Source organism: Paroedura picta, chromosome 14 (genome assembly GCF_049243985.1).
Source record: "Paroedura picta isolate Pp20150507F chromosome 14, Ppicta_v3.0, whole genome shotgun sequence".
Taxonomy (NCBI): domain Eukaryota; kingdom Metazoa; phylum Chordata; class Lepidosauria; order Squamata; family Gekkonidae; genus Paroedura; species Paroedura picta.
The window spans coordinates 28327300-28351764 of NC_135382.1; the positions used below are offsets into that span (position 1 = coordinate 28327300).

General features: G+C 44.1%; 1 protein-coding gene across 3 annotated transcripts in view; it reads right to left on the bottom strand.

The window, feature by feature from the left end:
• Nucleotides 1–24465, bottom strand: part of CDH8 (cadherin 8) — a 282681-nt gene that overhangs the window by 253784 nt on the left and 4432 nt on the right. For all 3 annotated transcript variants that reach the window (XM_077309853.1, XM_077309851.1, XM_077309854.1), the window contains exon 2: nucleotides 3530–3979. In XM_077309853.1, coding sequence (XP_077165968.1) covers nucleotides 3530–3781 — 252 coding nt within the window. In that variant the 5' untranslated portion in view covers nucleotides 3782–3979. The remainder of the gene's footprint in view (nucleotides 1–3529; nucleotides 3980–24465) is intronic.

Genomic DNA, 24465 nt, shown 5'->3' on the forward strand with positions numbered 1-24465 from the left:
ATACTAATAACAAAAAGTGGAGGACTGAAACCACAGGCAAAACGATAACAAGAAACAACAGAAAATGTTTTCTCATCTCAAACCCTCCCACGGAACGCAAATGACATCAAGGGCCTTTTTGCAACTAAATATAATCATGGGTATCCCGTAACATGGTTTTACTTAATTATTAACTCTGGAGCTGGCAAAGAGATCACTAATGTCTGACAGCCATTGTGCAGATCCTTCTTATCTTTACACTGCAATTTCAGTTTTCAGACGGATGATGACAACCAAATTAATCTGCAAAGCAATCTATTATTTTCAATCTTTATTTTGTTAAATAGATGCATTGTCGCTCTGTGCTTTCCTTTAACAGAGGCTCTTTTTAATTTTTTTAAAAAAAAATAAATACAATAAAAAACCATGAGCTACATCGTGGCAGTAATTTATTGCAAATGACCAATGGCCATTACAATCTAACATGAAACTGAACAAACATAAAAAGCAAAGCTTGATGGGAAATAACAATAATAAAAAAACTGATCAATAAAAACTGGGATAAAACATCCGAACACACACAAACATAAAAGAAACAACAATAAGCACACCGATCAAGCGACACCAAATTGGGCTTTGAGTAGGATTGTCCGGTCACTAGTGGGTTCTGGTAGGGGGAGGGGTAGAGGGGTAGATAGACAAGCCAGATCCAGGTTGGGAAACTCCTGAAAATTTGAAGACAGAGACTTCAGCACGGTTTGGGATTCCAGTCTCGAGGTGAGATATGGGATTATACCTGGGATTATACCTCATCTCTAGACTAAAAAGATCCAGTCCCCTGGAGAAAATAGCTGCACAGGAGGATGGACTCCAGAACATTAGACTTCACTGAGGTCCCTTCCCATGTCCCACCCACTCCTGGCTCCACTCCCACAATCTCGAGGTTTTTCCCAATCCAGAGATGGGTTATACCTAGCAGGGTATAATGCCATACAATTCACACAGCAAATCATCGTTGTTAACAGCCTTGTTAAGAATTTGTCATAGACCAGTCCTTTGACAAAAGATCAGGCAGATTGTGTATAATCTTTCAGAGCTGTGTTGCAGTCAGTCTCTGAGAAATTGTGAGGGTTCCTCAAGGTTAACTCTAGGGCTGCTTGCCAGGTCCCTCCTAGCAATAGGCAGGAGATGAGGGTCACTTACCAAGAGTGGGAGGGAGACCCAGGTGACTTCACTGGTCAGGTGACTACATCACTGCCAGTGTAGATTGGAAGTGACACCAGCACTCTGTCATGTCATGGCAATGCTTTGATATTTTTAAACAAAGGTTGGATCTTTGGAAAATTTTAAACAGAGGCTGGATAGCCATCTGACGGAGAGGCTGATTCTGTGAAGGCTCCAGGGGGGTGGCAGGTTACAGTGGGTGAGTGATAGGATTGTGAGTGTCCTGCATAGTGCAGGGGGTTGGACTAGATGACCAAGGAGGTCCCTTCCAACTCTTTGATTCTATGATATTTGGGCTAAAACTCCGTAGTAAAAATTGCTTCTACCATAGAGGTTTCGCCCAAATACCAACATGTTCCTGCAGTGTCACTGATGGGCATGAACCGGCTCACAAATGAAAGTTCTTATGAATTTTGGCCAGTCTGTGGTGCATGAACTGAAGCTCAGGGCAGGTCAACTGGCACAGACTTGCCACAAACTTGCAAGTAGTTCATGGTAGTTCATGACTATATTGGCTCTTCACATCAATAATGGCTATGCTATGCCATGCTATGCCAAGCAAATTAATATTAGTGAAACAGCCCATAGTAATTAACAAGATTAAAGGAGATGCCATTTCCTGTGCCTCAAAATAACTACTTTGGAAGCAAACGGAGACAACACTAGGAGATTCAGCACAACCTCACCATGGATGACATAATCCAACACAAACTGTCTGCAGGCTGGTTTCGTTTGTGTCCAATCAACGACCCTTGGTTTTGATAGAAAAGAAAAAGTGGTTCTCAGTGGCTGAAGATGCCAAAAGTCTGATGCCGTCTTAGCACTGCTCAGACTGTTTCCTTTTGTGGCTCTGAAGGCTTTTGATTACATAAGTGTGGGGTTTTTTGTTGTTATTCTGAGATGTGATTGACAACAGAGTGAAGTGTTCTGCCTAACTTTTTATTAATTTTACTCTATCTTCCTTCCCGTCCTTGGATTCCATGGGAACATAACAATCCGTCTCTATATCACTGTCAATGAAAAAGTGGAGTATTTTCTCCCTCTCCCCTGGAAGAATGTGTATTAGATTTTTTTAAAAACCAGAACTACAGTTTATATAGCCATTGAAAAAGGTTCTGCCTTTGACATTCATGCAAAGATTTTTTTCTTTTTACCTCTCAACAGTCTGTTGAGTAGGATTTCTTACCTAGCCTTCTTGCCTATTTTGCTTCAACTTTGTTCTAGCTACAGCTGCTTGCAAAATACTCCTCTCTTTTAGAGATCAGAATCGTTCAGCACAGTGGTCCCCAATCTTTTTATCACCGGGGATCGGTCAATGCTTAACAATTTTTTCTGAGGCCCGGGGGGGGGGTAGTCTTTTGCCAAAGGACGTTGCTGCTGGCTGAACTCCTGCTCCACTTTCTTTCCCGCCGGTGCCACTGACTTCCTGTTACCCACTAGGGGGGAGCCCCAACCATGGCGGCCACCGGAGAGCACCAAAGGTGAGCCAGTGGAAGAGTGGCACGGCAACCCCCGAGGCACCAGCCGGGGAGGAGGACAAAGAGGAGCCGTGGCCCGGTACCAGCTGATCCACGAACCGGTATCAGTCTCCGGACCGGGGGTTGGGTACAGCTGGTTCAGCAGGCAGAACAAATCCATTAGGACCCCTACTCCCAGGTTACATAACTACATTGTAATTTCTGTATCATGCACATAATATTTGCTACAGCTCTCAATCTCCTCAGCCATACGAATTTTGCTGCTTCTTTATGTACTATGATGATAACAAGTGACAAGTTACATAGTTTACTAGAACAACAATTTAACATTTGACTTCAAGAAGAAGAGTTGTTTTTTTTATATATGCCGCTTTTCTCTGCCAGGAGTCTCAAAGTGGCTTACAATCGCCTTCCCTTCCTCTCTCCACAACAGACACCCTGTGAGGTAGGTGAGGCTGAAAGAGTTTCTGACAGGACTGCTTAGTCAGAACAGCTCTACCAGGGCTGTGATGAGCCCAAGGTCACCCAGCTGTCTGCATGTGGAGGCACAGGGAATCAAACCCAGCTTGCCACATTAGAAGCTGTCACTCTTAACCACGACAGCAAGCTGGCTCTGAGAACCCTTGGGTGTCTGCCCTCAGGTCCCCTAGCCTTACCAGCCTTCATCTCTCATTACTCAGTTCTTCAGACTCCATTCCTGAAAACTGCTCTACACGTACCCAAACTTTCCACAGCGGACGCAATGCTGCCACAAGTCCTCAAGGCCTTCCCAGAAGCCGGATATCAATGACACAAAGAAATGAACATATATCATCCATCGCAAACAAGGAATAAGACTCTTTACTCACCCGACCAACTAAGATGGGTTCTGGTCCAGAAAACTCTTCCAAGACAAACATTTGATTCCATACCCAGCCCCTCTTTGAACGGTTCAACACTTTTTGCTCTTCACTTATGTCAAGTAGTCTTCTGTTAGATCCACTTGGTACTACTTGCGAATCATTCACTGGAGCCATGTACATGGACGGGAGTACAGTAATCCATAATATCACTAATGGCGCCCATGTATCCATAAGCGTTTCTGTGAGTCTTTCTGGCATGGTTCCACACGGTAAGCAAATCACTGCCGACAACGAAACAATTATTTTGCTTTCTACCAGATCGTAGTCATCCAATTCATCGTGCAGCAAAGATTTACTTATAGCTCCTCCATGAGTCTAGAGCTCGGTAAACATAAATAGAGCTACTTTAGGTGGGGGGGGGGAAGTCCCTTTGGGCTTTCTTGTTCTCAGAGATTCCTAAAAGAAAGAGAGAGAGAGAGAGAAATTGTCAGTGATTAAATAATTGGGCCAGTGTGTTTTCTACTCAACAGATTCTCATTTGATTATAATGTTAGGAAGCAGGGGGGGGGAGGGAAACACCAAGAGCTATAGTTTAGTGCGTAGTTACATATTTATAATAATCATGAATCCACATGCACTAGAGCAGGAGATGTGGGCACCATGTTCTCTACTGTTGCTTTGCCTGAAGCCTGACAAATGTTGTTGTTTTTTTTTGGGGGGGTGTAGTAGGCAAGGTGGGGGGTTTGGCCAGTAGGGATTCTAACTGGCTGTGCAGATCTTTAAAAATATTGCTTTGGCACCAGCTGCCATAACAATATAAGGACATTCCTTGTGTGACTGAAGGTAAGCTACAGCAGCCATTTGTGTCCCCTGCAATGACCATTTTGTGGTAGCCATTTTATAGCTGCACTCGCCATCTGAAAACCAAACATGCTGACAGACTCAGAAAGGTTGGGAGCTTCTGCAGTAGACAGTGAAAAAGGCATCTTCCTGCGTAACTCTGTAATCCGCTGTCCTACTGGTCAAAGGTGAAAAGGTCATGTACCTAAGTCAGAGCAACCTTGTTTAACCTCAAAATGATGCCTTATGAGCCAAAAGGTGTAACAGAGTGCAATGCCCTTAGGCTCTGGGATGGTTGGCCCTCTTTGCTCCCCTTACCCAACCAAACCAACGAATATCAGCATCTCCAGAGGGATTGCTACTGCAAGCGAGGGTTTTGCTCAAGTGTATCCATAGATGGGGAATGTCTGTGAAGCAGCTCACATTAAGTTCATTGCAAACATTGACTGATTTGTGGTTTGTAAAGTGATCCTTGAAAACTGAAGATCTGCCATGAATTTCTATGAATTTCAAGTCAGTTCATGGAAGCTCATGGCATTTCTTGATAAGCAGAAAGCAGGGGTTAAAATTGTTCTGAGTCATTTAAACCCCTGCTTTCTGCTCCCCTCAGAAAGCAACAGGAAACAAAAGGGGGTCACAAACCCATATGAATATGCAGTAGAAAATTTCCTGCATTCTGCAAATGGTAGGACTAAATTACCCTGGAGGTCTCTTGATTCTATTAATGCTTTCTTTTTTTCCCCCTCTGATGCAGCAGTTTTTTAACTCCAATCTATTTGGCCATGGTACTCATGGACCCCATGTATAATCTAAAATGGTAAAGTCCATTTAATTGCTTCAGTTCTCTTCCAGTCCATTTGGCTGTATATATAAATTAAGTCTGAGTGAATGACTGTTCCATTTTTATTGGTTTAAGTTTCCAGTGTAGGTTTTCTGGATTTCATTTTTCTGGGTGGGTACACATGTTGTACTGTTTTTATTTCATTTGTATGATATTTGGATTCTCCGCAGACAGGCTATCCATCCAAAGACCACAATGTCCTCACAGGGCTGTCAGCCTCCTGATGGGACCAGGGAATTTCCCCAGCATTCAAATTGCTCTCCAGACCACAGAAATCAGCTTCCCCGAGGAAAACAACAGTTTTGGAGGGTGGTCTTTCTGGCATTATAAACCACTGAAATCCCTCCCTATATCTTGCCCTCTCCATACTCCACCTCCAACATCTCAAGGCATTTCCCAACCCAGAGTTGGCAACTCTGATTCTTCCCCTCCCTCCTCATGCTACAGCCCAAAACATTCCAAAAAAGTGCTTGATTGGGGGAAACCACAGCATGAAATCTGCTGCCTTGGGAAATTGGGGGAAATCCATCATGAGATCCAACTCCATGTGTGCGACCCATTTATATCCATAATTAATGTAGCTTCATTGACACCTACAAAATGTTAAAATGAAGCGCATATGTTTGAGGGAAATGTGTGGAAACAAAATATGGAGGGGGGAAAGAATGATGAATTTAACTTGTACACGTCTAAAGCCAAATCATCATAAAGATTTTCAGATCCGATGAGATCGACCACACTTGGTTGTAAATTCCGTGAGGTAAGCTTTGAAGGTATTTTGAGTGCTTAGCAATGTGATCATAACTGTTTTTCTACAGAGAAAGTAGGGGGAAGGAATCTGCTTACGGGTTGCTTTTCTTTCTTACAAGCTCTGTATTCATCCAGGTTGTTCTCTCTCTCTCCCTCTCTCAAAACACACCCAAAAAAAAAAAATCTACATTTGACAGGAAATTTAGACTCATTTCTTTCCACTCAGAAGTATCCAATTAAGTTCGCATTGAGCCATTGCTAATGCATCAAGATTCATTAGCCACAATTGAATCCAATCTCAGAATAGCTCTGTAAGAGAAGCTGGCACCACCGGGCACGCTAAAGTTGCATTAGCCACAAGAGGAAGAAGAAACAACATCTCTGTATTAAAACTGGAGTTCAGATTAAAAAGCTAACTCCATCCGTGTGTTATTTTTGGCAGACGCAGCCCAGAAGACAGGTATCAATAGATGTTTGTAAATGTAAGTTGACAGTAGGTAGATGCTGGCCGGTTTTCAGTGCCCAAGAAACACATTTAGCAGAAATTGTCCTTATTTTTGTATGCTCTCTCCGGATGTTTTAATGCTCTAAGAGCATTTTCCGATGGCCAACAAATAATGTCAACAGACAGTATGAGTTTGCTGTAATAAACGCTGGATATTGTACAATGGTGAATTGTCTGATGGGGGAGTTCAGCGATGACCAAAAAGGCCCCCTGTTTTTTTAAATGCTTCTTTAATTTGTCTTTGTTAATGGTTTGTGCCTTCTGCTTTTTGATTTCAGTTTTGACGACTGGTCTGAATTGTGCACACATCTATATGTTTTGCATGCTATGTACAATGGTCCCAGACTGTGGTCCAAAAACTCCACATGCTGGGCCAGGTATGGAAAGGGGAAATCTTTCTACAAATAAGACGGAAAGCCGGATTTACAGGAAAAAAAATGTCAGGATAAAAATTATTTTACAAGATCAGCAGCCATTTTGGATTGGCAAACAATGGCAACATTTGTCACTTTGATAATACAAAGGGCTGCTGGACTTTCATTTTGGGTAGGAAGGGAGGAAGCAAGAAAGGAACAAAAGAGGAGACTGGGAGCTGAAGGGAGGAAGGAGGAAACTAAGAAAGGAAAGGAGACTCTCTAAGTTGAAAAAGGGAGGAAAGTGGGGGAATATGAGGAGGGAAAATGAGTGAGGGAAAGTGGCAACTAATAGGGAAATGGGGGGAGTTAGGTTGAGGAAGAAGGAAGAATCTGCAGGGGGGAGAAAAGTAGATAAGATGTGAGGAAGACCAGTATATAAGATGAGCTAAAAACTAGAAAACATGAGCCTCAAACCCCTAGGAATCAACTTTCCCATTGTGAGAATGAACCACAGGGAGGGGAAATCATGAGAATGGTCTGTAATCTTTGTGTCTACAGACTACGGGATCCAACTCGGATTGTGGAGCATTTGCTTTCCTTACAAACTAAGATGCCAAATCATATTTGAATTCTGGCAAAGAACAATCCAATGTCCTAATTGGGGCACAATGACTAGTTTTCTACAGAATAGGAATCAAGTATGCAGCTAAATCATGCAATTATACTTACAACCTACTTACTACAGCGAAATATTGACACGTCAGGTTGCTAATGTTCCACAGTTAAGACTAGGGTTGTGCGCTTCAGCTGCCAAAGCAGCCAGTGCCATGGCAAAAGGGGGCAGGGGCAGCGTTGGCATCGTGCTTGTGCCAATGGGCATGCTGCCACCGGATCCGCCCCTCCCCCAGTGGCGCTGGCTGCTTCGGGCTGGAATGGTTGCTTTGGACGCCAAAGCGCATAACGCTATTTGTGATTCATCTCAGTTTTTACCGAAGACAGGGCCTGCTAGCCCCTGGGGAGTGTCATCCTTTGGGGAAATGCTTAGGGCCCCTTAGAGAAAGGCCCCTTGATGAGGGGCAATGCACTTCAAATTGCCTTCTGCACCCATTGCTGCCTTGTTGATCATTGAGATTACAAGCTCCAGATAAGCCTCTGACCCCGCCAATTCATTACAGTGGATTGGGTCGATTCACAGGCATTTGTTGTTACATTTCAAATGCTGCAGCATTGATTTTATTGAAATAAATTACATTACCGCCGCTAAACAATTAAAAATTTGTTTGATAGCTTTGTCTGAATGAAGCCGGGCAGCGGCAGCTGAGGCTTTCAAGCAGACAGTCTGTCAAAAAGGGCAGTTAATTATCCTGTTGTTAGTTACCGGGCAGATCTGATGTGATCTGAACACTGGGAAGGAAGTTTAAAATAAAATGAATAAAAGTATTTCAAGACTCCCAGTCAGGATATATATTTTGTAATAACTTTTTCAGTTGGTCTTTGGCTTCTTCTTCATTTTGGGAAAACAAAGGGAGGAAAACTGTAAGTTACATAACACTGAAAAGCCAAAATAGCTCTCCAGTCAACAGCGTACCTGAATGACAAGAGCAGTGTTCACAAGTTACACAAGGCAGAGAGCTGAGAGCTGGCATGGTTTAGTGATTAAGAGTGGAGACCTCTAACCTGGACAACCAGGTTTGATTCTCCACTCCTCCACTTACAGACACTTGGATGACCTTGGGCTAGTCAGAGTTCTCTCAGAGTTCACTCAGCCCCACCTACCTCGCAGAAGGGAGAGAAGGGAAGGTGATTCTAAGCCGCTCTGAGACTCCTTCAGATTGTAAAGATCAGGGTCCAAAACATCCAGCTGTTACGGTTAATGCACAATCAATCCACGTAGAATGTACACTTGATGATTCTTTATACATGCATTGAGCAATTCTCAGGTCATGGTCAACACATGTACGGCTTTAAACACCACATTCATCCAGGTACTGGTCCCTGGTCTCATTTGTAAAATGAATATGTGTTGACTCTTTTTACAAAGGTGGCATGGACATATATGTGTGTTCATATCATGTGAACGGGGCTAAGAAGCATTTGAGTCGATAGTCTTTTTAACAAGTACAGAAAAGGCTACTGCATTTCGATTTCATCTTTTCTTCAAGGAGCTCAGGGTGGCACGCATGATCCCCTCCTTTTTAGACGCTTTCAGAGCTTCCAGTTGCACATAGCAAGAACCAACCCACCAAACTTAGATATTCCTGCTGTGAATGGTCACCATCTTGTGTGAGAAGAGGCAGCGCACAACTTTTGTATGTATGCACAGCTCCAGTCTGCATGAACTGGCCAACAAATTTTGCAGGGTTCACATATATATGAGCACAGGGCCACCAATCAACTGGATGTGGCAGCATCTTTGTACATGTGCAATACTGCACAAACTTGATGAAAACCAGATTGGCAGCTGTTTGACATGAATGGAACAGATCAAGTGGCCCTGCTGCTTCTCATCGATGCCTTCAGACATGGTAAGTTGAAAGTCTGACTGTCAAACGTTTTCATGGGGAAACTTGCAGCATCCCTATAAGGGAGAAATTGCCTGCAATTAATAAAGGAATGCATTGATTAGAGCAGGGATAGTCAAACTGCGGCCCTCCAGATGTCCATGGACTACAATTCCCATGAGCCCCTGCCAGCATTCCATGGACATCTGGAGGGCTGCAGTTTGACTACCCCTGGATTAGACTACCCCTGCCTCTCCCTTGGCTTGCAGTGCTAAGGTGCCCACCATTTCGACAATCCCCAAAGATTTTACTGTTTGTATTGTAGGGGAGCTTTGAACGGCATCTTCCCTTCCTTGGAGTCCGAAGAGATCCTTTCCATTCTAACGCCTCAGCTTGTGCACGCGTACAACAGAATGAGGTAGGAGACTGCTGAATGGTTGGGTGCCATTTCAGGAGCCTAAAAACAGGCCCAGCCACTTTGGAGCACGGGAGGAGAATTAGATTTTTAAATACTCCCCGCAAAGAGTCGGAGGGAATCTAAAACAGATGGCAAAGTGAGGATTGGGTTACTTTAGGACCTCTCCTGCTGTATTCCTTCTTCTCTTGCAGACATTTGTTTATATGAGGGGGTTAAATAAAGGCATCCCATAATCTTGTGCGTAGTGCTACAATCTATTTGGGGCTAATCCTGCCTCAAAGGGAACTTTTTTTTCCTCCTGCTTGTTTTATTTGTATTGTTGTTGTTGATATCTGCAGGCTCCACCTCCTTGGTAACGTCTATCCCTCTCCACCTTTGTCCCAAGCCTAAACGGTTCCGTAGGTCCTGCAAAAGGGAGCTCTTCCACCAGGCTTTTGGTTGAGGCCAACCTGAATTCAATCACTTCCCATTGTCCCCTGAGCCCCCCTCCCAGGAGAACCACCACCAACATGTCCATCCTACGGGGCCGTCAGTATGTTACAGATGTTCTCACCATGTTTGTTCCATTATGTTACTGTACTGTTGTTATGACACTTTCACTACTGTTCAATTTATCATGTACTGTTTGTATTCCAGTTCCATGTACACCACTCTGAGCCTCAGGAGAGGGCGGTATATAAATATAATAAATAAATAAGTCTTCCATTTTCTTCCCTCAGCTGCTCTAAGAACAGTCCCATTTGACTTTTGCCTTTTGGCTTCCCGCCGCTCCACCCGTCCTTTAACCTCAGTCCCTTGACAACAGTATATTTGTCTGCAACAGGCACCAGTTACACCCGCAAAGACACTTGTTCTGCTGCACAGTTTCGTTTCTCGTGACTGTTCCCCGTCCTCCCTCCTCCCACGCAGGCAGACACACACACCGACACCGCACCAAGGCTATCATTTTCGTTCAAGTGACTAGCTCCCTGTACCGTTCCGTCATTATTCCTGTTAACATGATGTGTACAAACACGTAAGTTAAATGTATTAGGTGGTTACCTTAATGGAGATGCTTGACTGCTTATGTCTCCATAATTACATGAGCTTATTACCGAAGCTCCTTGTTACTTTTTCCTCCACACCTTTCCCTCACGTGATCTTGTTACCAGAGCTCACTGCAAGTTGCTAAAAAGTAGGCTAAGCTTCCTGGGGAAGAGCTGTATCTTTGTGTTTTAAAAAAAGAAGAAAAAAAACACACAATGCAGTTCTCGACGCTATTCCCTGGTGTGTCAGAAATAAATAAATATACAGCAGAATCTCAGCATTGCCTCTGGTGAAATTACTTACATGGGTAAGCTCTACTCATGTAATTAAAGATTTGCTGGCGAGCAATAGCTAGGGGGTGATGGTACATCCATATTCCATTCCTTTACGGATCCGGAATATGTGGGCTGTACCCCATACCTTCTCCCATTCTTGTATAACTGAGAGAAGTTCTAAAAATGAATTCTGCAACTGGAACATTAATGGTCTTAAGGCAGGTTCCAATTTCTTCCATTTCTCTGTATCTCTCTGTGTTATGCCCATGATAAAACATGGCCAGAAATAGCAATTTTCATTTGATAGTACATTGGATTCTTTTGCGTGCTGTTTTGCTGATGTTCACCTATGCCGCTGTGTATTTATGATGTTCATTTCTGTTACTAAATTTTGTTTTTTTTTATTTTCGAAGCCACGTCGGGCAGGGCACCTGGGAGAGGCAGCTTAGACATTTTTGAACAGAATGAATAAATAGTACATAAAATCACATGGGAAAGGATGTTGATACAACTATGCACATACATTCATCTCCAGAAAAACCCTTTTTGCAGTTTTTGCATGCCTGGGAAGAATGCTGACATGGGTGCTTGACTTAAAACTGTTCATGCTTCTGCAAGAATCTGTTGAACTACAGAAAATAGACAATATGTATTGTTAGATGATTTCAAAATGTATGTGTGTGTACATATATAGGTGCCTACTCTTTCCTCCCAGATCTCTCCTTCCCTTGTTGTTCTTACCTTTCCAAACACAAAGCAACAGAGTGGCTTTAAACTGAAGAGTTTCCAACCCAGCGCCATTTTCCCCCCTCGTAAATTTCTCTTCCACATCATTCTTAGCAGAAATTCCTGCCAGGATTGATGGGAACTGTAGTTCTCGTAACCTCTCAAATTGATTCAGCAAGTAAAAAAAAAAATTAAAATATCTGAACACATGAGCAAATGAAGTCACCTGATTGGTGCGGTGGTTAAGAGCTGTGGCCTCTAATCTGGAGGATTAGGTTTGATTCCCCAGATCTCCACATGCAGCCGGCTGGGTGACCTTGGGCCAGTCACTGTTCTCGCAGAGCTCCCTCAGTCTCACCTTCCTGTCGTGGCAATTGTAGGCAATTGTAAGCTGCTTTGAGGTTCTTTGGGGTAGTGGAGAGTGAGGTACAAAAACAGCTCTTATTTTCTAAACTAGACCTTTGGTTCATCAGGTTCAGTGGTTTACTCAGATGGGAAGCTATGCTGTAGGGCAGGGATAATCAACCTGTGGTCCTCTAGATGTTCATGGACTACAATTCCCATGCAAATGCTAGCAGGGGCTCATGGGAATTGTAGTCCATGGACCTCTGGAGGACCACAGGTTGACTACCCCTGCTGTAGGGTCATCACCTATTTATTACCTGTCTCCTTTAACTGGGGACACCAAGTATGGAACCCGGGACCTTCCGCATACCAAGCACATGCTTCACCATTGAGCCATCGCCTCCACACAATGTCCATCAATCCTAGGACATCCTGACCATGCAGTGACAGTGGCCACCTAACCAGATGCCCAGTATAATACTGAATGTCACCAACCCGCCAGATGCAAAACCGCATCATTTAGCCTTGCCATGCTGCCTGTTTTAAATTGTGTACGCACCAGCAATGATGTGTGTGTTTAAGTGGAAAAAAGGCATCGCAAGCTGGGTCCATTCAAATGCATCACTGATAATAATCAAAACACCACCAGGAGGAAAAAAAATGCAAAGATTCTGCGAACTTTGCAGACATGATGAAAAATGTGTAAAATTCAGAAAGAAGGGGGGGAGGGGGAATGAACAACTGAGATTGCCTAGTAGACTGGTTGCACAGGAGAACCGAGAGGCAAGTTTCTTAAAAGAATACTTCCCACTAACTCAGATCTCTCCAAAACTGGAAGTCTAATTTTATTTTATTTTTTTTACTATCGGACAATGATAGCTAGGTCACCGATAGAGTCAAATTGTTTGCCCTCACCTCCAGAAAGAAAAGATCCAAACTGTATAATTAGATAAAAGATTTCATTCTTATCACTCGTTACATTGTATGATTTTATTTGAGCAATGTTACATTATCAGGTAGGAATTTACTCGATAACGTTTCCACTTCCTTTCTGTTCATGATTCCGTGTGTTCCATGCTCAAATCCTGATGGATATGCCTTTCTATGCCTGGTGGAAATGGCCTATGGGCGATCAACAAAGTGACCACTGAATAGTGTCATCACTTGAGAACCAAGAGCAGGTGCTTAGAGCACCAAAACCATACAGTAATATGGAGACATTTAGAGGCATCCTTACCAAGAGCTCTCTCCTTGCTTCTTGCCATGTAGTTAAAGGAATCCTAAGGATCGTATGGCGAGATATTGTCATCCAGCTGTCCCTGAGCATTAAGAAGTCCTTAGATGGTAAAGCAGGTTTTGGATTCTTTAAGTATACAAGAGCTTCTAGGAGCTTCTTGCAATCATTATAATCAAGCAGGGAACTGCAAGGAACTTGTGGAAGGATCCATGCCATTCACCCTGCCCTTCCTGTCTCTCCTCTCCCCAACCCTTCTCTCAGTCTCTCTCACCTATCACTCTCTTTTTCTCCCTTCAGTGGATCCCAACCACTGGCAGTGCAACCATTCCCTACTCACCCGGCTGCAACTGAGGGGATACAGTGGACACCTCATCAGGAGACACAGGGAAGTCAGCTTGTCTTTTCGCTGTACAGCAGATGTTGCTTCCTCTCCTTGCACACAATGCCATGTTTGCAGGGGGAAAGTCTTCCTTCTCTTCCCCCCCCCACATCCCCAATCTGTGGATTTAAGTATCTGCAGACAGGGCAAGGTGCACTATTAGATATAGTGAAAATACAAACACATAGCATTCAAGCTGTCAGCAAGCCACTCTGCTCCTAATCCTGCATCAAGTTCCCAAAGGAGACAAGTACACTCCAAGGACGTCTCACGTTGAGCCAGCTTTCATCCAAGTCTGAGTACTTCTCGGTTTGCTCTCTGAATTCAGAAGTCTAAACTTGGATGCACATTATTTCTTCTCCTTCTCACGGTGCCTGGAACATGTTTCTTCCCCCAAACTCCGATAGGTATTGCATTTCAAACGTCCAAATAAAGAGTCCTTCCTATCAAGAAGCACGAAGCACCAACTTACTTTTGTTAACTCCTGGCAATTCGTTCAGAGTGTTCAAGGTGGCCAGATTCACACTGGATATCTTACCTCCACAGAGGAGTTCTACACCTCTTGTGATCTATCAAATAGAATGCAGCTGACTAGTCATGTTGGACAGCTCCAAGGGACTCCATAAATCTGTTTCTGCTTCTCAGCTGGGCCATTATTTGAGGGCAGTTATCCTGCCTTTCCACTGATGTAGCCTACAAGGCAATGTGACAAAGATTTACTGGGAGCTGGTATAGTACAGTGGCTAAGAGAATGGGTGGCGGGGGTTCTTTAAGCTGGCAATTCAAATCTCATCTCAGGCATAAGCTTGCTAGGTGGTCATAAGCAATCTGTTTTTCCCCCTTCTGGCCTATCTGACAGTTCTACGTATTACTGCAAACGTATCCTTTGGAGAAAGCACTGAGCAGCCAAGCTTTGTGTGTTATGCAATGTCCAGTTGTTACTAGTTTATGGCAGCTCTATGGTTTCCAAAATGCCTTATCATTAACAGTGTTGATCAGGTCTCCAAACCAAACCCTGTGGCTTCCATTATTGAGTCAATCCATCTCATGATAGATCATCCTTTTATCCTACTGCCTTAAATTTCTCCTAGCATAAGAGCTGACCTTTAGATAGTGAATAATAATTAGGCATGGGCAAGGACTGAAAAATTCTGGTTCAATTTGGGGTTTGGGGTGTTCCTAAGCCAAACCCCTGAATGCAGAGAGCCAGTTTGGTGTAGTGGTTAGGAGTGCGGACTTCTAATCTGGCATGCCAGGTTCTATTCTGCGCTCCCCCACATCCAGCCAGCTGGGTGACCTTGGGCTTGCCACGGCACTGATAAAGCTGTTCTGACTGAGCAGTAATATCAGGGCTCTCTCAGCCTCACCCACCCCACAGGGTGTCTGTTGTGGGGAGAGGAATGGGAAGGAGACTATAAGCCGCTTTGAGCCTCCTTCGGGTAGGGAAAAGTGGCATATAAGAACCAACTCTTCTTCTTCTTCTTCTAACCCTCCTAAAATTAGCCTGTAAAGTGAAGCACAGAGTCCACTGTTGCCTCAAAGAAAATTATATTCAGAGGTGTTCACACGGAGATTACATTTAGCCATCATTACTAACAGCCATGGATGGACCTTCTCTCTATGAAAAGGTGTCCTCTCCAGTCCTCAGTAATTCAAGATGGAAAAAGGAGTATGGAATCCTTGTGATTATCTGGTCCTAGGACTTGTCATGCATCTGGTGGGCCACAAGCCACCACCAGTGGTGCTTGCAAGTTAGATTTTCTGTTTACGAGTTACATGTTTCTATAACAAAAAGAAATCCTAAGTGTTCTTAAAAGGCCATTTCTAAATGCAAACATTCTTCAGGCTTCTTCACCGTGAATGACATTTTCAGAACGGAAACACACAGAAAGAGGTTCTGTTACAAAGTTTTGGGAATGCACACGAGTCCTTTACCCGAATGTCTAAAGAACGACATCTCCCTTTTTGCTTTGCTAAGAAAAGCCTCAGGTCAGTACATCAGTGAAGGGAAGAAAACACTAAAAGAAATAGGTCATCTTCCATCTCAGAGGTAGCTGAAGATCAAAGGAGAGTTACCGAAAAACGTGTTTACTTCAGAAGGACACAGCCCTTACAAGTTCTCCATTGCTGTTGATCAGGTTACAGAAAGTCCTGCCTCAAACTAGATAGTTCTAAAATGTATTGTACAGATCATCCCAAACATATTAAATGGATTTTGGAGGAAGCTAAATATAATAATAATAAAATGGATTATTACAAGCTGCTGCATAACTTCACTTTCTGATGATGATGCTAGACACTGAGCTACCCCCAACCAGTGAGGATGCATTTGCAGCCAATACTAGTTGGGTCCCAACCTTCTAACCCCTCCAACAAGGTGTTGGCATCAGCAGCTACAGAGGAATTTAGGGAGGTGTGGGAAGAGTCACCCAGACCCAGCCAAGTCCAGCAACAGCCCAGGTACTGAGGCCTTGGTATGGCCAGGTCCGGGGACTGGGGCTATGGCCAATCCCAGCCAGCCCCAGGGCACAGCCAATAAGAAGGGTGACTAGAAAAATTAGGGGAAGTTGGCTGCCTTTGGGGAGGGAAGGGGAAGGAGAGAGCCATCCCCACACCCAAGGAACAGGCCAGGCATGGCTGGGGAGGTGGGGATTAGCAGGTGGTGCTGAAGCATGGGGCTAAACTGAGGTTGCCAAACTCCTGGTGGGGGCTGGAGATTTTGTGGACAAAGGTCAGTTGCTTTGGAGCAAATGGCTGCTTTGGTGGGTGGATTGTATGGCCTTATGCCCTGCTGAGGTCCCTCCCTAAACTTTGGACTCCCCAGGCTCTACCCCAAAATCTCCAGGTCTTTCCCAAACCAGAGCTGACAACCAAAGGTTAGACAGACTCCTTGAAATGGGCTCCTGTAAGAGGCCAAGGAAGAAAGACGGGCACAGTTTGAGGCTGGGAACAGCAAGCGTCCTTGGAGAGAAAAGAGATTTTATGAAGCAACTCCCTTTTGTTTGGATTCTGAGGCCTTGGGAGATCCACCAGTGGGACCAAGCAGGATGGCCAAGGGCCAGCTGGCAGAGCTATTAAGGGGAGAGCTTCCCACTCACCAAGCGGCACTTGGGCATGTGATCTGCTGAAGCAGTGGATCAGAACATCCATGATATGAGGTCCACCAAGAAGATCACATATCCCCTCATGGATGGCCAAAGCTATACCAGGCCCAAGCTCCATTTACCTGGCCTGATTCAACAAAGAAGTTCCTGTGACAGAATCACAGAATCATAGAGTTGGAAGGGGCCATACAGGCCATCTAACGACCTTATATCTCTTCCAAATTATTTGAGACCACCCTCAATTTGAGTCTTAGGGCTTCAGTGGGGCAATCTGCACCAACAGAGTACACTGTATCTCTTGCATTTTCTTTCTGGGATTTTTTTTTAAAGTCTCACAGCTTTCCGTGTAGCTGCGCATTATTGAAATGCCTTGTGCCTTTGATGGAATAAGCTCTCAACTACCAATGCCTGCACTATCAGAAATTCATTTCTCCTTAAAGTGCTATATAACGCTTCTGTGATCATCTGCACTGTAATTTTTGTAGGTACTGTAGCTGGACTGAACCTATCTGTATTTGTCAAATGTCGATAACCTTCATATCCAGAGTGGTGTATTGATAAAGAGTTGCAGATTCTAATCTGGCAAGCGAGGTGTGATTCTCTGCCCCTCAACATGCAGCCAGCTGGGTGACCTTGGGCTTCCCACTGCCCTGATAGTGCTGTTCTCACAGAGTAGTCCTGTAACAGCTCTCTCAGCCTTACCTACCTACAAGGTGTCTGTTGTGGGAAAGATGATTGTAAGCTGCTTTGAGATTCCTCTGGACAGTGAAAAGCAAAGTATAAAAACCAACTCTTCTTCTTTTGCCCTCTTTCCCCCTCCACAGAAATGCTTCCCATGTACACATTTCCTAAACACCTCTTAGAAAAAAATGCTCCTGCCCACAGCATAATTTTCAAGTGCATTTTGTAAGAAGTGGTCTTATTGATTTTGGAAACCCTGGGTCAGGATAGTCCCCCAAATCATTGACAGCATCACTTTGCTGGGACCACCCTTGGAGGGCCAACAAGGTGAGCAGGAGCTGCCACCACCTCCAGAAGCTAGATGTATGAACCCCAGATGTGGAAGGTATCAGCATCCAGTGCCATAAAAGCTGGTTGCCTGAGCCCCATACAGGCCAGGCAAGAGTCGCTGTCCCTGCAGACCCATCAACCCTAGCCCCAGATTGGCCAAATGTGACCAGCTATAAATGTGGAACCAGCTTTCTGAGCCCCAAATACAGCAGAGCAAAGGGGTCACAAGAGCATGCTGTTCTTCTTTCCCCATTATTTCCAGGGCCATAGTGTCTAAACCACCCCCATCTGTTCTACTTAATATTTCTGGTAAGGCCTTAGAGGAGGAGCTGTCCTCATGGCTTAAGTACCACTCAGCGCTTAACACTCACTCAAGACGGCTGTCCCACCCTTGAGTACCTCCTCCTCCAATCGGCTTGCCTGTCAGTCCAACAGCCAGCCAATCGCCTTCCGTCCCCCACTCCCACCCCCAACCACCCCCTCCCCCTTCCATTTCCCTCCAAGGCTTGGAGGCTGCAGATCCCTGCTGCCCCTGCCTGTAAGTTCCCTAACAGCTGCTTGCAGCCTGCCCAGGTCCTGGGAGGAGGGGGACGCCATCCATATAGTTCTTCTACCCCCCCCCCTCAATCTAGTGCCTGAATGTAACGGGCTTGGCCCTTAGTGTAACATAATATGCATTTTTTGAATTAATGTTAGCAAGGAGGGACTTGTCCTCTGTTTATTTGTTCAGGGTATCATGAATCTCCTGAATAAACTTGTTTTCTGTTTCACCACAGGTCATAACATCCGGGTCCAAAGGAATTGTACCTCACCTTCGCCACAACTGAGACCGCACACTAAGTTTTTTAAAGCACTGACTTGTCTGTTGATATTTTCGTATACGTGCTGCGATATTTGTGAATTCTACACGAGTTATAAAGTATTTAAACCAATTATGATTTTTTAAAAAAAACCTTGTGCTCAAAAGAGACGACTGCTATTTACAGCATCAGCTGTAGACATTTCCATACCTGAGGCAAACTTCCAAATGTCATCCGTGCCTACCCCTGCTTTGGCCTGGAGCTCATTTTAAAATATTTTAAAACAATAATAATAACTTTAAAAAAAAAGAACTCCCAGAGAGGGAATGCAGAGCAAGCAAAATAGGGACCCTTCTGGAAACAGCTAGCAATGCAACAATTTGCAATACTAATTCACAGCAGGCAAATTGGAGATCATTCACAATCATGCAGCAGTGAGGTTGTGGGTTTGTTTGGTTTTTAAGATTTCTAATACAACCAAGATTTTAAATCCCCTTCCCCTTTTTTTTCGTTTTGCCAGAGCTAGCATTTCTTAGCTCAGTTTGACTTGTCGGCCAATGACTCCGGACCAAATTGGGACAAAGCAACAACATCAGAGCAATCAAATGGTCTTAACAGACACGAGGACACTTCATATTCCAAACAGTGAAAACTCCAGTTTTTCCTAAGAACAAAGGCACACTGGCTCTAGGATTGTTCTGGGAAGGGGAATTTTTAAAGGATGTAACCTCTGATTTCTCTTATTGTCATTTTTCTCCATTAAATAAGGGTTTCCTTTTGTAGAGAAATCAATACACCCTCCTGCAACTTCAGCCCTTGACGATTTTTCAAGTTCAATATCACAGGATGATGCTCCAGCAGAAGGGCCGAAGCATTAGGGAAGACATTGCTTGCTTCTGAACATGGACAAAATGAAATCCTGAATTCTTCCACAACTTTCCTTTCTTGCCCTTCCACTCTTCAGATTTGCCCTTGATCAAAATGGAAATAGACTCCAGATTCCATAACGAGAGGAAAAGAAAAAGACAGCTGGATTTCAGAGAAAAATAGGTTAAAAAGAATTAAATATTTTTTTTAATGGTGCTAGCTTGCTCACACATGTGTGTTTCATGACGATAACCAATATGGCCTGTGACAGTTTGCACGTGGGAATGGGGAACTGCATACCTAATTTTGTAGGTGCCCATTTTGATTGATACTCTGTCAAACACCAAGGGTTGCATTCAATCAGCTTTTCCACTGATAAAAAAGGAAGAAGAGAGAGGTGCTTTGGCCACACACAAAAACTGTGCTGGTGGTCAGTATGCACAGAAGCCATGGGGAATAGGGGCTGCAGTGAGGAGGAGTCAGGGGTGAGATTGAGAGGAAAAGCCAGCTGGATCCATCCCCCCCTCCCCCTGTGTTTAGATGGAATCAGCTTACATCTTCAATCAGGTTTCTAGGCATCGATTCTAGAGGGATCAAGTGACACAGATGCATGTGTCAACCAGACCCCATGTATGGATACAATTACAAACCGTTATCTATTGCATTTACAACTAAAGAAACATCTTGGTTTTTGTTGTTGTTGTTGGTTTTTTGAAGAAACAAGACAGCAGCTTACAAAGACACCTAAAAGATGTGTAATCGAATTCAAACTATTTCAAATTTTGGGTCCCAAGGTGAGTTAAATAGTAAAACACAAACTGACGGAAGCAGTGAGCCTCGTCAGGGTAGCTGTGTGGTTTACATACTTTATTTTTAGTCTCGGCTGACCTGGGGTGGCCCCGTAGGGTTTTCAAGGTAAGAGAGGTGTTGAGGTGGCTTTCCATTGGCTGCCTTTACATTACAACCCTGAACTTCCTTGGTGGTCTTCCCATCCAAGTACTAGCTGCTTAGCTTCCTTAGCCAATAAAATCAGAGTCCAGTAGCACCTTTAAGACCAACAAAGATTTATTCAGGGCGTGAGCTTTCGCATGCAAGCAAAGAGTGCTTGCACTCAAAAGCTCATGCCCTGAATAAATCTTTGTTGGTCTTAAAGGTGCTACTGGAATCTGATTTTATTGTGCTTCATCAGACCAGTACGGCTACCCATTTGCATCTTTCCTTAGCCAGACATCCTTTCAGGGCAAGCCAGGCTGTCCCACCTATTCACTGGTAGGTTCACGAGACACAAGCTTTTTCCTCCATGAACTTCCACAAAGAATCAAAAGAGAAGTTCGGTGTTGGCTTAAGGACGCCTAGCTACAACTCAGGTGAGCCTCTTTGTCTCAGGCCCTGGATCGATTTTATGACGGCACATCCGATAAGCCAAACAGCTCCCCTATCATTCTAAAGAGATTCAGTTTGGTGTAGTGGTTAGGAGTGTGGACTTCTAATCTGATGAGCCAGGTTTGATTCCCCATTCCCCACATGCAGCCACCTGGGTGACCTTGGGCTCGCCACAGCACTGATAAAGCTGTTCTGACCGAGCAGTGATATCAGGGCTCTCTCAGCCTCACCTCCCTCACAGGGTGTCTGTTGTAGGGAGAGGAAAGGGAAGGCAAATGTAAGCCGCTTTGAGCCTCCTTCAGGTAGAGAAAAGCGGCATATAAGAACCAACTCTTCTTCTTCTTCAGTAATATCAGGGCTCTCTCAGCCTCACCTCCCTCACAGGGTGTCTGTTGTGGGGAGAGGAAAGGGAAGGCAACTGTAAGCCGCTTTGAGCCTCCTCTGGGTAGAGAAAAGCGGCACATAAGAACCAACTCTCTTCTTCTAAAGACGACAGGATGGGCAGCCAGCTGTGCTGAGCAATGGAAGCAAACAGATCCCTTTGCTACTATGAAAAAGGTGTTAACTGGTTAACACCTGAGGCTCCACTTATCATAGGCCCCTTATCAGCTTGAGATGCGCCTGTCCATTTTCTCCCGTGAAAACGGCTTAAATATTAATGGAGGCCACGGAGATCATGTTTTCTTATCATTTCCTCCCCGTCATCGGTTGACACATGACACAAAGCATTGTTCTCTCAGCCTTGATTTTTATCTTCAGACAGCATCACCTGTCACGGGCATAATTAAGCCAAGCAGGATAAACAGCCTCCTCTTTTGTCGCAAGGCAGAAATCGGACTGCGGATGAGATGAGAACAGGTGATTAGGCTTCAGGAGGGAGTGAACGGTGCTTCCGCCAAGGAGCTGCCTCCCGGGAAGGCAGATTTGATACCGACCCTCCTGAGACTACCTCACGGGCTTCTGCTGAAGCCTCTCAAATTAGATCAAAGAATTTGGAGAATATCTCCACCCGCTTTAGCAAATTAGGAACGAGCTCTGGAGTCCTTGCTACTTCGGAGGCAAATTCAGCAACCCGGACAAGATTTATGTCCTGATAAGTAAAATGTTGGTCTGATAGCTTTCATGCCGTGTTATTCACCCAGGTGACTGTGCCCAGCCCAGTGCAATATAAAGCCTCATTAACTTGATGGGTTCTATATACCTGTAGAGCGCTGAAATCTGCAGTCCAATGCCCATTGTATATTTATAAGAAGGGAAGTCCCACCAAACACAGTGGAACCTGTTTTGGAGGGTCATAGGATCATGCTGTATAACTGGACTGGACATTCAGTGAGGGGGGTCATTATCAGCAAAGGATCATAATATTTTGTTTCCAAAAAAGGCCCTGCCAATGAGCTATGTCATGCATTCAACAGAAACAGAACAAAATCCAAATCACAGTGATGTGCATTGGACACCTGCAACTTGTGTTTCTTCTTCACAGTGCCCCTCCCACCCTCCGGCTGGGACATATCTGACAAAGGTAGCTTAGACACTATATCCCCAAAAATTGTGTTGAGCTCTGAGGGGCTACTAGACTTGAACCTCGCAGAACAAAATGGAAGTCGCTCAAATTTTCCCCAGTGTTGCAGACCAAAGGGCTCCCCTTCCCACCTGAAGCACTTGTTACAATAAGATTTCCATTTCTGACATGACAGATTCAGTTGATTTCAGGAACAATTCTGCTTTAAAAAATAAAATCTCCCTTTCGGTACCATGATCATGCAAAGAGATTTTAAGTGGAGTGGAAAGGAAGTTGAAACTCAAAGCGGAGATGGCCAGCATCTTCTGCCTAGGAGCTAAATCCCTGCAGGTATGATTTGTGGACTAAGATTTCCCTCCCCTTCCTCATTATTGCTCCACCCTTTGTACATTTGCCTGGGAGGGTCTGGTCCTACCTGGAAATGTTACAGCCCCACCTAGTGAGAAAGTCTGGCTAGAGCCCTGCCTTTCTCTCCTTATTCTTCCAGATCTTATCCAAAGAAAAGAGGTGCAAGCCCCATTCTTCCACCAGGGAAGCACAAATGTCCCACCCAGCTGCTTCTAGAAATTGCACACCTCTCCCGTTTAAAAGCCAAGATCATAAGAAATAAAATTATCATTATTTGGGGTTCCTTTTGTTACAGGTCCTTCTGTGACTCAGAAGTAGCTCTAACCTGAAGGTAGTAGGGGGTTCATTGCATTTTTACAGGAGGGAAGAGCTTTAGCCCAAATTTTCCTAGTTCAGTTTTAGCACTTCAAGTTACAGAACCAGATATTTAAGACACACACAAAATGTTGCAAATGTGTTTAGTATACCCGATATTTCTCCTTGAAGTTGATCAAGAACAGTTAAGACTAAAGGGGAAGGTGTGGAGAGAGAGAGAATTGATTTTCAAAAGCAAAAGCCTGCCAATTCAGTCAAATTCATATTTGTGGATTTGTGTAAAGTTTGAACTCTGCTTGTGAAGCTATGAAACCAGCCAGCTTTTCCCCCTCTCTATACGGCTTAGCACTAAATTGAATTTTTGGATCAGGCTGTAAATTATAAGAATGTTTTAAGTCCTCGGTGGCATGTCTTGAACTCATTTTGGTTGGTGACCTTCTATAGATGCCAGGTTGCTCTCATTTTCTCTTCCTTGTTATACCAGCATCACATCTCCACAGGTCATATTTTACAGTTCTGGAGATCTTCCAGTTCTTTCTGTCCCCAAGTCTCTCAAGGTAAAGATTTAAGTGCCAATGGATTACTGGATTATTTTTGATTCCATAAACTTTGGACAATAAAGCTTTGAGCAAAAACTTACAATGATGTATTGCATTGAACTCTTATATAGTGCAACATAGGTTTATAAGCATGTTCTCACAGCATTAATGCTCTACCACTATCACCCTTAAACTTGCACTATGTCCCATGCTCAGACGAAATGTATCTCAAAATATCAGAGGCTAAGGACTAATAGCAAAAGGTCTATGTAGCCTCTCTGTGGGGTTACAAACACAAATACACATGTATGCCAGTTATCCATAACAAAGAAACAGAACTATGTGTGCTGGTTAAAAAAAAAAAGTCATCAAACATGATGACATACTACACCAGATGACATACTACACCAGAACACTATTTGATGCCTACACACAAAACCCCCTGAACACTAACTAAAAAAACCAATCCCAATTCCTGTATAACTTCTCCCCATAAAACCGGAAAGAGTGCTCTAACTGCCCATCCATCTCTAGCTCCAACTGCCCATCCATCTCTAGCGTCTAGCTTTTGAAGCTGTGTGTTTCTAGATACCTACTGACGTATACAGAGGCTGCCCTACCACCAGTCTAACCTTTTCCACAACTCAAGTGAAACCAGTTTCTCAGGATTTGCTATTCTGGCAATTCAGAGTTCTGCCGCATTCATTTTAAAAGGGAAAGGTGGAACAATTCTGGCAACGGGTACCCTGAGTTGCATCTCACAGCGATTTAATTATTGCGGTGTGGTGCCTACCAACTGTGGGGGATTCCAATGCACAAAAACAGATAACCCCCCCCCTTCCCCTGTTCTTTAG